At 41.8% G+C, this 13523-nt stretch overlaps 1 protein-coding gene across 1 annotated transcript; it reads left to right on the top strand.

The window, feature by feature from the left end:
* The first annotated feature begins 569 nt into the window (after nucleotides 1-569).
* Nucleotides 570-3622, top strand: LOC109151949 (putative disease resistance protein At1g50180). Its single transcript, XM_019299538.1, has 4 exons — nucleotides 570-1040; nucleotides 1107-1620; nucleotides 1688-2026; nucleotides 3612-3622. Exons 1-3 carry the CDS (start codon nucleotides 603-605, stop codon nucleotides 1699-1701), a joined length of 966 nt encoding a protein of 321 aa, XP_019155083.1. The 5' UTR covers nucleotides 570-602; the 3' UTR covers nucleotides 1702-2026; nucleotides 3612-3622.
* Nucleotides 3623-13523: the final 9901 nt, after the last annotated feature.

The following is a 13523-nucleotide window of genomic DNA, read 5'->3' as shown; positions in this document are numbered from 1 at the left end:
ATCAAAGAAAATAAATAAATACTCCCTCTGGCCAATTTTACTGTCTCACTTTCATTTTTAGTTTGTCCCAAAATATTGTCCTCTTTCCAAAATTGAACATAACCATCATTATACTTTTTTCAATTTACCCTTATGAATTTTGCGTTCTTTATTGCTTTTATTAGTGAAAAAAGTGGGGGCATAATTGAAAAACACATAACATTTACTTTAATTTCTTAAAAAGCCTGCAAAAAGTAAATGAGGCAACCAATTCAGAACGGAAGTAATATATTAATTACTTTTTTTAATGCATATTAATTACTTAATTAGTCTCCTCTTTATATTATTAAAATAATTGATGGAATAATGCACAAGCATGTGTAAGAGTGAGATAATTTTAGAAAATCCTGAATAAATTTATAATTTAGTAGTTTTATAAATCAATTATGTGCATATGGAACCAACCTGATGCAGATGCGTGCCAGCTCCATGTGGGAGTTGATAGAATTCAACCTTTGACTGCTTCATCTTAACGCCCTTCAATCATATTTTAATCTAGTTTTACTCCTCTTCTCCCAAATAATATTGTACTCCGTCTGAAGCAAATACAGAGAGAGAGAGAAATGGCTTGTGTTCCTCTAACTTCTCTGATGAATACAATCCACTTTGAGTTCTTACAACCCTGCAGAGCACCTGTGATTCTTGATGAAGATACAGCACATATGGTTAGTTCTCTCCACCATAATCTTGGTTTCTTGCTCACCTTTCTCAAGGACTTAGTGAAGAAACCAGGGATAGATGAAGCTGCAATCAACGATTTGGAAGCCAAAATCAGAGACTTCGCCTTTTTAGCAGAAGATGAAGTTGAATCAAATCTGGCAACGATATATATGGAGGCGGCAGATAAGGAGATGGCACTCTTTCAGAACCTGCAACAAGTAGGTGAAGATGCAGAGATGACACTCTTTCAGAACCTGCGACAAGTATCTGAAAAAACTCAAAACTTCGTCAACACAGTTAAAAGCCAATACTATGATTCTGCCGTCAAAAATTTGCCAAAGGTATCACGACAGTCTTTTCTTACCGTATTATATTACATTTCATAATTTACAACTCTTCCTCAATAGGTACATGCCCTTCCGTTAGATATTGGTTCAGACCACAAGAGCGGATCTTCACAGCAGTTCTCAAAGATTGAGGACAGAATGGTTGGGCGTACAACTGAATTAAATACAATAATGAATCAGCTCATTGGTCGCCCATGGAAAGTCGTTTCCATTCTCGGGATGGGCGGGATCGGTAAAACTACTTTAGCCAAAAGAGTTTACGAAGATCCACAAGTCATATCCCACTTTGACCTTCGTGCATGGGCTACTGTCTCTCAAGAAGTTAACCTGAGACAAATTCTCTGCGACCTTCTTTGGTCCATTGAGAGAGGAACGAATACTGACGGAAGCACAGATGATCTAGCACACAAACTACGACAGCATTTGATGGGTCGTCAAAGGTATCTGATTGTGGTGGATGACGTATGGGAAACCGGTGTTTGGGATTATCTCACAAGATGTTTTCCTAAAAGTCTTGGAAGTGCAGTATTGGTGACCTCTCGGCTAAAAGAGATTGCAGACTACACTAAATCAGGTGCAAGCAATCTTATTCACAACTTGCATTATCTCGATTCTAATGAAAGTTGGGATCTATTTTGCAGTCACATTATCTTGAAACAGCCCTTGCACTCTAAGTTCAACACAATTGGAAGGAATATTGTTGGCAAGTGTGGGGGGCTTCCCCTGGCAATTGTTGTAGCTGCTGGACTTGTATCCCAACTCAGCAAAGTTGAAGAATTGGAAAATATTGTGGAAGAAATGAGCTATCGTTTTAGTACAGATATTGGTGAACAATGTTCAAGAATTCTTATTGTAAGTTACAATCATTTACCTCAGCATTTGAAAGCTTGCTTTTTATATTTAGGAGTTTTCTCAGCAGGTAGTGAAATTCCTGTTAAAAAGCTTATTAGGTTATGGATTGCCGAGGGGTTTGTGAAGAAGTTAGTGAGGGATAAGGAATTAGAAGAAGTGGGTGTTGGGTATTTACATGATCTTATTAGTAGAAGTCTAGTCCGAATTGATAAGCTTAAATGTGATGGCAAAATCAAGACATGTAGGATGCATGATCTCTTGCGTGGACTTTGTGTACGACAAGCCACAAATGAAAAACTTTTGTATGTTGAAGACAATAATAGTTTTGATATGTGTAACGACAGTAGTCGTTGTTACAAAAAACCCCATGGTGCTTCTTGTTGGCTATGTTTTAAATGGTCAAAGCCACCTGAGCCTTTTGATATGTGCAGCAGTTCCAAAAAAGCATGTGATACTTGTCGTTGGCTAAGTTTTAGATCATCAAATTTAAAGTCTGATGAGCATTTTGATTTTTGCAACAGTAAAGCCCGTTCCATTTTGTGTTTGCATAAAGATGAAATAATGCCAATGGTCATAATGCCAATGGTCAATGATCCAAAGCCTCTAAACTTCAACTTGTTAATAGTTCTAGATTTGACTTCTCCTTTGTACAACAAGGCAGTCAATCTGTCCGACCTAGATCATCTATCCACTATAGTTCTTCTAAGATACCTAGCTTTTGAGATGGATAGGTCTCTTGGCTCCGAGGGTCTCAAGAATATACTGTCTAAAAATAAAAAATTGCAAACACTTATGGTTTCACATAGTGCCCCTCATCACTGGCAAGTGCATTATTCTCATTTGCCATCCACAATTTGGGGATCACCACAGTTAAGGCATCTTGAGTTTAGAAGAAACATCTTTAAAGTGGAGCCTCCAAGCATAGTGAAAGAGGACTTGCAAGTTTGGTATTGGTTGAGCATATTTCATTGCACTAGAGAAGTTATTTCTAGGATTCCCAACGTAAAAACGTTAGGGATTTTTTGTGAAGATAGAGTGATTCTTGATGATGGTGTGTCTTTCAATGGTGCTATCAGCTTGAAAAATCTGTTATTTGAATGAGCTTGAGGTTTTAACTATTGAAGCTGAGTTTCCCATTCCTAAGCGCATGTCCCTTCCAAGTATAGATGCACTTCCCGATAATCTTAGGAAGCTGAAACTATGCAAGACTTATCTGCCATGGAAGGACAATATAGCAACAATTGCCTTGTTACCTAGACTAGAGGTTCTCAAACTAAAAACAGATGCTTTCTATGGGCCGGAGTGGGAACCAACTGAAGGGGGATTTCATCGATTAAAGTTTTTAGAACTTGAAAACTCACAACTCGAGATTTGGAATGCCTTTGATGATGAGTTCCCTATGCTTGAGCGCCTAGTCCTCAAGTATTGTGACAGATTGAAAGAGATCCCAAGTTCTTTCTCAACCATTAGTTCTCTCCAATCAATTGACTTTGAAAGGTGTAAGCCGGCCCTTTTGACTTGTGCCAAGAATATCCAAGAAGAACGGCTCACTTATGGATATGATGGTTTTGCTATTGTTGACCGCACTCCTCAGGTCCATCATCTCTTTTTGCACTTTTTTCACTCTAATCATTTCCTCACTTTTTTTTTTCATTTTTTTATATTGATTTTGTATTATGTGTGTTGATGAATGCAGTACACTTATGAGCAAAGTATGAGCAATAATTATTATTACGCACCAGTGGTTGAAGCCCAAAAGCCACCGGCATGCTGTATCTGTTGATTGAATGCAGTAAGTGCACTCATGAGCAACTTAAATATGTTTTTGGTATGCACGTTGAGAGGTTACTTAATAAGCAACAGCTTCTTGTTTCTTTGTTCCCAATATATGCTATTTGAATTTAGAGAAGACCAAGCATTTAATTTCCTTTTTTCACAATTCATGGAACTGCTTTCATATTTATTATACTTCGAATATTCTAACTTTTATCGTATTATTATGTGTCTGTAGCTATCGTGTTAATATGTAACTGTGTTAGGACTCTTGTGTTTGTAGTTGGCTAGGACTCTTTACTTATCTCCTTATATTGTTATTGTTCAGTCTATTATTGAGTTATGTTGAATATACAATCCTCATCTGGTATCAGTATCCAGGGATTCTTATTTTCATGGCAACCTTGGGAGATAACAATGGCGGTTCTATTCACGATTCATCTGAACGGACTGTGTCCGAGGTTGCCCCCACTCCCGTTTATGCAAATACTAGCCTATCCTCCGCCCATCACTTCGTGTCTATCAAGCTTACTGCCCACAATTATTTGTTTTGGCGTACTCAGATGCTGCCGTTCTTGGAAGGCCAAGGGTTGCTTGGTTTTGTTGATGGCACACTGCCATGCCCGATGCCTGCCGCTCCAGCGCTGCCGCCGTCCGTGCCGGTGGAGTCGACGGCGGACAGTGGCGTCCGACCGTCTGATCTAGCTTCGCTGCAATAGCAATGGCGCCGGCAGGACAAAGCTGTGCTTTCTCTGTTGATTTCGTCTTTATCCGACGAGATGCTACCCATGGCGATCGGTCGCTCCACGTCGCGGTTTCTATGGTCGGCGATCGAGCAGGAGCTTGGCTCGGCGACGCGTTCCCGGGCTTTGAGGCTTTGAGGCGAGCTGCATGGGCTGTCCCAGGGGGCGTCGTCCGTCTCCGATTACTTGAGTCGGGCGAGAGTTCTGGTTGAAGATTTGGCGATGGCCGGCCGGGTTATTACGCTTGATGATCAGAATCTCTACGTTTTCCGTGGCTTACGACCGGAGCTCCGTCCTCTTGTTGCTCCGCTGACGCGTGGTTCTCCGGTAACCTTAACTGAGCTTTCTGATTATCTAACTTCGCAGGAGTATATTTGTGCGCCGGGTGGTGGTGATGCTGCTGCCCCGACTGCTATGGCGGCGTCGCGTGGCCGAGGAGGAGGCCGCGGTGGCAGCCGGTCCTATTGTGGGAACTCGGGCAGTGGCGGTGGAGGCTCGGGCAGTGGCGGTTCAGGCGGTAGTAGCCGTGGCCGGGGTCGTGGCCATGGGCGGTCGGACGTCCGGTGTCAGATTTGCGAAAAGTTTGGGCACTCGGCACGGGCTTATTTTCAGCGATATTCTGAGACCAAGGATCCTCAGGCGCATATGATTGTTTCTGGGGGTGAGAGCGGTGGTGTTGAGTCTCATCAGTGGTTTCCTGACACGGGAGCCACGAATCATGCTACTCCCGACTCCTCTATGTTGACTTCTTCGGCTCGTTATGATGGTCCGGACACCTTACGTGTTGGTAATGGTGCAGGTATGACTATTTTTAGTGTTGGGTCTGCTTCGATAGCTTCTTCTTCTAGGTCGTTTAGTTTAAATGATGTTCTACACGTTCCTGATTTGTCATCTTCCTTGCTTTCTATTTAGCGGTTTGCTAAAGATAACCGTGTCTTTTTTGAATTTCATCCTGACTGTTTTCTTGTGAAGGATCTCTTGACCAAGAAGGTGGTTTGTAAGGGGGGTACCTCCAGTGGCTTATATTCGTGGCCTGTGTCTTCAAGTCCGTCTGCTTTTGTTGCTGCGCGTGCGTCATCCTCTACTTGGCACAAGCGGCTTGGTCATCCACACACACAGGTGTTGCGTCAGATATTGCAGACATCCGGTGTTAGTTCGTTTAATTCTAGTGATTTGTCTCGTTTATGTTCTTCGTGTCAGTTAGGGAAGTCTTCCCATTTTTCTTTACCTCGCGTTGAGACTAAAAGTACTCGAGTATTAGAACTTATATATACTGATATTTGGGGCCCAGCGCCGGTGTACTCTGTTAATGGTTTTCGCTATTTTGTTCTGTTCATGGATGATTTTACGCATTATGTGTGATTTTATCCTATGCGTGCGAAAACGGACATTTATTCTATCTTTGAACGGTTTCGGTCACTAGTTGAGCGTTCATATTCCCACAAAATAGTGTCTATTCAGTCTGATCTATGGGGAGAGTACAAAAAGCTCCACTCTACTTTTGAGTCGCTTGGTATTCGTCACAGGCAGTCCTGTGCGTATACGCATGAGCAGAATGGTCGGGTAGAACGCCGTTATCGGCATATAGTTGAAACTGGGTTGGCTTTGATGGTTCAGGCGTCTATTCCCTCTCGTTTTTGGGATTATGCATTTGAGACTACGGTTTACTTGATTAACAAGATGCCTACTCGTGTGTTGAACGATGAGTCTCCTCATTTTCGACTGCATCGTTCACCTCCCTCTTATTCTTTCTTGCGTGTTTTTGGCTGTCTGTGTTTCCCTTTGTTACGTCCCTATAATTGTAATAAATTGGAATATCGTTCGGCTCCCTGTGTTTTCTTGGGTTATCCTGACTCTTTTCGAGGCTATCGTTGTCTAAATCCTAACACTAATAAGGTCTTTATCTGTCGCCATGTGTGATTTGATGAGTCCGTGTTTCCTTTTGCTAGCTCTGTTTCTTCGCAGATGGTTTCTCGGCCCCCGGCTGCTCCTTGGGGTGTTGCTCCGGTTATTTCTTTCCGTGTCTCCTCCTACTACTGAGGTGGTGGACAGTGATTTTGAGAAACAGGCTGTGGATTCGGAACCGGTACCGGTTGACTCGGTGTCTAGTGAGCAGACAGTTTCTGATCGTGGTCGTCCTCGCCGTGGGACTAAGGTGGTTGGTCCTTGTTCTCATGTTATGGCCACACGGAGCCAGGGTCCACAGGAGCATGTGGCGTTGGTGTCTGCTGTTGATCCACCTGAGCCCACGTGTTACTCCCAGGCAATCAAGCATCCAGAGTGGCGTGAGGCCATGGATGCTGAGTTTAATGCTCTGCTTCAAAATCAGACCTGGCAACTTGTTCGCTATACCCCGGGGATGAATGTTGTGGGATGCAAGTGGGTATTCCGTGTCAAGAGGAATGCTGATGGGTCTATTGAGCGGCACAAGGCCTGGTTGGTTGCCAAGGGCTTTAATTAGATTGCGGGCAAGGATTTCTTTGAGACGTTCAGTCCGGTTGTTAAGCCCACCACGGTTCGTCTTTTGCTTTCTTTGTCCTATTCTCGTGATTGGTGTATTCGGCAGCTGGATGTGCATAACCCCTTCCTTAATGGGCGTTTGGCTGAGACGGTGTATATGCGTCAGCTTCCGGGATACGAGGACAAGTCAGTTCCTAATCATGTTTGTTTTCTGCAGCGCTCTTTGTATGGGCTTAAGCAGACCCCGCGTGCATGGTTTACCCGGTTACATAACTTTCTTCTCTCTGTTAGCTTTGTTCCATCGAAGACTGATGTGTCTTTATTCATTTATTCTAATCATGGTGTGCAGCTTTATTTTTTGGTTTATGTCGATGACATTCTTGTCATGGGCTCGGATTCACGCTGGGTTGCTGGGCTAGTGGATCAGCTTGCTCAGGAGTTTAAAATTCGAGATATGGGGCCTCCGTCTTTTTTCCTGGGGATTGAAACTGTCTCTATTTCTGATGGTGTTCTTTTGTCTCAGTGCCGTTATGTTCAGGATATTCTCAAGCGTGCAGGGATGGTTGACTGTAAGCCGGTTTCTACTCCGATCTCAGTTGCTCGCTCTGAGGACGGTGATGCTGCTCCTTTTCGCTGATCCTACGCACTATCGTGGACTAGCTGGTGCTTTGCAGTACTTAACAGTGACTCGTCCTGATTTGTCTTTTGCGGTCAACAGGCTATGTCAACGCATGCAGGCTCCTACTACTGTCGATTGGTCTATGATGAAGCGAGTGTTGCGTTATGTGAAAGGCACTCTTGGTATGGGGCTGTGTGTTCGAAAGTCTTTATCTACCTCGCTGCATGCGTTTTCTGATTCGGATTGGGCTGGTAGTCCGGATGATAGGAAGTCCACCAGTGGTTTTGCAGTGTTTTTGGGCTCTAATCTAATATCGTGGTCATGCCGGAAGCAACGCACTGTGGTGCGTTCCTCTACTGAGGCAGAATATAAGGCCTTAGCTGATGTGGCAGCTGAGGTGACATGACTCGTTTCTCTACTTCGGGAAATCGGTTTCTCTCCAGCTTCTCCGCCTAGTCTATGGTGTGACAACTTGGGTGCTACGTACCTGTGTGCCAATCCGGTTTTCCATGCTCGGACTAAGCATGTGGAAATTGATTATCACTTTGTCCGAGACAAGGTCGCCAAAAAGGAAATTCAGGTTCACTTTATTTCCACGAAGGATCAGATTGCTGATATTTTTACCAAGCCACTTGCGTCTACTCGGTTCTCCTTTCTTCGTGACAAGCTCAATATTTCGACTGCTCCACCTTGAGCTTGAGGGGGAGTGTTAGGACTCTTGTGTTTGTAGTTGGCTAGGACTCTTTACTTATCTCCTTATATTGTTATTGTTCAGACTATTATTGAGTTACGTTGAATATACAATCCTCATCAACTGCAGACACATAATTTGAAAGATATTTTAGACCAGAATCTACAATGCAAGTTAGACTTTGGTCCATAGTATAATTTGTCCAGTTTTTCCAGCTTGGACTTATTCCTTATTTTGATTTCCATTCTTTTACTTATTTTATTTTGGTTTCTTGGTCAGAACACATGACATGTTAGTTTACGTTTACAATTTTACATTTCTTTAGATTTTTTTCATTTCTTCATTCCCTATTTTTAAATTGATCGAAATAAATGTACACTTAAATGTATTATTTGTTTTTAGGAAAATTTGTGAATTTTGTCTTTTAATTATTACTCTATACAATTTTTTTTTCCTTTGATTATGTATAAAGTGATAGCTTTAATTCAACGTTAACTGATTCCGTTAAAATTAAAGATGCACCTTAGATTCTCAAATTATTGAATAACATATTTGTTATTTCATATAGTTTTCTCAAATTCCCTATACTAAATCTTCAAATATACTAATTCTCTTCATTTGTAATGAAGAATTGTTAGTTTTCTAAGATTTATAATAATGTATCTAACTGTATTCAACTTCAAGGTTAAATGCTAATATGCTGGTTAGAAATTGATTTTATCTTTCTAAGTAATCAATCTATAGTGATATTTATATGCTTAGTTTCATATTTCCACAACAATGTAATATATGACATATATGTCTTTTTGGTAATATAACGTGGACAGTCAACGGCTGACCAACACGACTGTTAAAATAACGAGTATATAAAAATATAGAAAATATAGAGAGGATATAAGTGTTGTATTGTTGAATATTGCTTCCCTTTTCCCATGTATATGGTGTTTATTTATACATATTTTGTGCTAGGAGTCCTATAAGGAATAAAAATCATCGATTTCCTCAAATCGGGAATCTTTGTTACATTATCAATAATAAGCCCTAATCCTACTACATTAGGAACAATAAGCACAATTCTTATTACATTGTGAAATTAAAATAAGTCTAATCCTTAAACTATAAATAGACCCAGGTTGCTCATTCTTTCTTGGGCCAGTCCATGTGGCCCAAGCTCTTTTGTTTGACTGGTCCATCCGATTAGCCTAGTATATCATCCACCCGCCATTTAGTACCTCACTTTCTTGAGATTTCGTGAAGTCAATGTCTCAGGAAAGTATCTCAAAAATATTCTCCGACCAGTTTTTCGCTTTCAAAAGTCAAGTTTTCTTCCGACCAGTTTTTTCTCCTTGCTAACACATCCTCGAATGGGTGTGACCGTTAGGTGGTGATCCATTTGGACGCAACCGTTAAACCAAGCGGTCCATGGTGAGCCCCCTAAGTCAGAGCTAAGTAAAGGGGGCATAGATTACACTAGTTGCCTCGTTAAAAACCTTAGACTAAGAAAACGCAGTAGATTAAAACTTAACTAATTAAGGGAAAATAATACAACTATAAGCGCATTATTTAGCTAAGGCAAAAAGTCTTACCACCTCTATAGGAAATTCGATCACTTACCTAAGAAATTTGACCATTTAGAGGAGAGAGAGGAAACATAAGCCGACCACTGAGAGGTGGGAGAATGGAGTTGACCATCGAGAAGTGGAAGAGTAGATATATGTTGTCCATTTGAAGCTAAAAGCTAACCACTGTGGCTGAGGTCTTACCATTGAGACTGGAGGTTGACCATTGAGATAGTTGGTCAACTATTGAGCACTTTATCATCATACAAAACTCAAAAACTAGTTACCAAAAAAAAAAAAAACAACAAAACAAAAACAAAAAAGAAAACACACGAGGCATGTACCTTCCTTAGCGGTTGACCACTGAGGTGGTGGGGGAGTAGTCGATTACCGGGTGGTGGGAGGTCAACCAACTTTCTCCATTTTACTCATCTCCATAACATGATGATTCACGACTAATCTATGTCCCATGCGTTTACTCTCCAAAATTCCGTTTTAACTCTTCGCCGAATCTCTTTTCCATCGATCCGTTTACTGCTCTCCATAGCACCGTTATGTTTTGAGAATATTAAGTTAGACTCCTAGTACCTCCAACCAACTAGTATACCTCCACTTCATGCCAACGTTTTGTTGATAAACAACCCAACTAATATATTAACTAGTGTCCACTTTATATTAAAATAATTGTTGGAATAATGCATAAGCATGTGTAAGAGTGAGATAATTTTAGAAAATTCTGAATAAATTTATAATTTTATTAAAAAGGATTTTGTTCATGTGTTTATGATTCGAGGAATGAAAGTTTGGACCTAGGCATGTAGGAGCTTATAGTGAGGACAATTCTGGACGATACCAAGGCAAGATGGTCTAAAAACGAAGGGTCAAAAGCATAACATGGAGCAATGGAGTGAAGGCTGTGTCCAAAGTGCCCCCAGTAGGGTGTCACGCTAAAGGTCACGCCGTGACCACCAACGTGACACTCTGGCCAGCTTTCGGATGATCTGGTGTCACGTTGATGGTCACGCCGTGACCACCAGTGTGTCAGCCTAATCATCTGCAAAGTGGCCAAGCTTGTCACTGGTGTGACCTCCATTGTGACCTACTAGGCCACCTTGCGGGTCTTGGGTGTCACGCTGGTAGTCACGTCGTGACCACCAACATGATGACGCCCTGGGACCTGAGGGCTGGTTTGAAGGGTTACGATAACCTTCACGCCGTGAATGTGATCGTGACCCTTGGCTATTTGAGAGGTACTAGACCTGGTCAGGATAGAGTTCACAGCGTGACCTCCATCATGACCAGGCATTCTGAAGGCGGTTATTTTGGGGAGAATCCCAAAGTATAAATAGTTGGAGGAGTTATTTTCATTTTTCTTTGAATTTTTCAGTTTTCCCTCTTCATTTTCTCTCCACAAAACCATCTTAGAACTCATATTCATTGTAATCCATCATCTATTGGAAGATTTAGAAGAAGATTACCACATGTAATTACAAAGTCAACTTCAATTTCAGATTTACTTTGTCAAATTCAATAAAGTTAAGTTCTCTATTTCTTATTATTGCATCTTACATATTGTGTAGTGTTGAATCCAATATGTATTACTTCAATTGGTTTTTAGTTTGTCAATTCAATTATGAGTAGTTAAACACATCTAGGGATTTAGATTGAATTTCCTTGTATGGATGCGAATATGAATTGAATTGCCAAATCTAGGTCTTGCAATGTCTTTAAGATGAATTTGATTGTGAGATTGGTGAAATGTATTAACTCTTGTTTGGTTAGGGCCCAACTTTGCGAGATGTTATTGAATTTAGTGTCTCACCTATGATAATAGGGTTTTATCATAGCCAAACCTATCACATTTTCTAGCTTACCTTTGAGGAAAGGGAGTTGGGTGGGAATGAGTACACCAAGTGTATGTTTGATTAATTGCCTCACCTAGTGTAGTTGTTATAAAAATGGGATTAGAACTTGGGTAATAGTCCAATGTCCATGAGAATGGCGTCGACACTTACTTAACTCCCTCACTTTCATTATTGAGTATTGTTTGGCTTAGAATCTTAGAAAACTCAAAAGCATCTATGCAGTGTTGTTTGATCTAAATCCTCTCTTTTAACATTGTTTTTTACTTAATCAATTGATCTCTTTTATATTTGTTTATCAATGCAATCACTTAATCCCTTTGGGTTAGCTTTCAAACAGTCAATGAACTTGTGTTTAATTAACCCCTCTCTACTTAAGAACTTTCTAGTCATTCCTTGAGGATGATACTCACTTACACTCCCACTAAAAACCAACTTTCATTTAACTCGATGTAAGTATGTAATTCCTTCATCTTTTAGAATTTTATTTTTCCAAATTTGATAAGTTTCCTAAACTCTTACTTTTTCTTTACACTTTTTTAATTTAGTACTTTGATTTTGCTTGTTATTCATTATCCTATTGAGTCAATTTTATAACTTATTGAATTATTGGTTGTTGATGCATTCATTGGAAGAACGTATCACAGACGCAGGAAACAAGAACAAGCAATTGAAAGCTAAACAGTTTAAAGCAATTTATATTATGTTTTTCCCTTTTATTTCCTTTAGTTTGTTAAGTTTGTTAAGTTGTTTTTTTGAAAGTCCTAATTAGGTGGAAGTGAACGTTAAGTTCCTTAGGTATTTATTGGGTAGTTTTTCTGAGTTTAAATCATCCATTTTTTGTCTAAGAAATCAGAAATTGTCTAATGCAATTTGGGAGAGGAAGAACTCCAAAACTCTTCATTCTTTTTCTACTTGTCTTTGTTTCCTTAGCTGCTACTGCAATCATAAGGAAACCAAAGTCATCTAAGTCCTCAGTTCCCCCGGCTCGTGCCTCAAGCCTCGTCCGCTGCCCAGTGACGCGTTCGCACATTCCCGGGCCCACAACAAATTTGGTATCAGAGCCTGACGTCATGGGCGATCAGACGCTGGCCAACTTCCTTACCACAGTCGAGGCTATGAAGGTGGATCAGGAGGCTATGAAGGCTGATCAGACCGAATTCCGGGCGATGTTCCGGCAGTTCTTAGCCGGGAAGGAGGCTGCTTCCAGCAGCGACACTGCGCCGCCGCCTCCCGTGGAGGTCGCACCGGCTCCCCCTACTACTACCCCGAAGTTCACCAAGCTAGAGTTTCCCGATTTGATAGGCGAGTGGACCCCTCCGGCTGGCTTCACCACTGCGAACAATTCTTTAAAGCCCAGAACACCCTGGCCGCCACAAGATTTCGTTAGCCTGGCCGCCTTCCACCTGACGGGGGTGGCGCAGATGTGGCATTTTCGATTAGAATTGGAGGAACCGAACCTTACCTGGGCTCAGTTCAAGTAGCACTGTTACCTACGTTTTGGACCCGGTCTCCGTAGCAATGCACTAGGGGCTCTCATGAAGCTTAACCAAGGTGCCCGGTCCATTGAGGACTACAACGACGAGTTCCAGGCCTCCCTGCTGCGGACGACATCGGTACACCACGACCAGGTCATGGACCTCTACACCTGGGCTTGGACGATTAACTCCGAATCGAAGTGGAGAATCAAAGGCCGATGAACTTGGATATGGCCAAGAACCTAGCCCGATCGTACGCTCGTCGGCAGTACACCGCCCCTAATCTCCAGCAGTCGTCCCCTCACCCGTCGTTTCTCCCCATCGCAGGTGGGCCCTCGCGGATGACGACGCGTGGCGCGACCTGGTCAGGCGAGTGCGGCACGGCCTGGGCTGACGGCTCCGACGAATTCGGTGGTAAACTCGGCCGGCAGTGTCTCCGT

This window comes from Ipomoea nil, unplaced genomic scaffold (assembly GCF_001879475.1).
Source record: "Ipomoea nil cultivar Tokyo-kokei standard unplaced genomic scaffold, Asagao_1.1 scaffold2338, whole genome shotgun sequence".
Taxonomy (NCBI): domain Eukaryota; kingdom Viridiplantae; phylum Streptophyta; class Magnoliopsida; order Solanales; family Convolvulaceae; genus Ipomoea; species Ipomoea nil.
This window is presented reverse-complemented; position numbering and strand designations above follow the sequence as displayed.

Coding starts and splice junctions, on each gene's coding strand:
- LOC109151949 (XM_019299538.1), top strand. CDS start 603: ATGGCTTGTGTTCCTCTAACTTCTCTGATGAATACAATCCACTTTGAG. Junction 1,041..1,106: donor CCGTCAAAAATTTGCCAAAG/GTATCACGACAG, acceptor CTTCCTCAATAG/GTACATGCCCTTCCGTTAGA.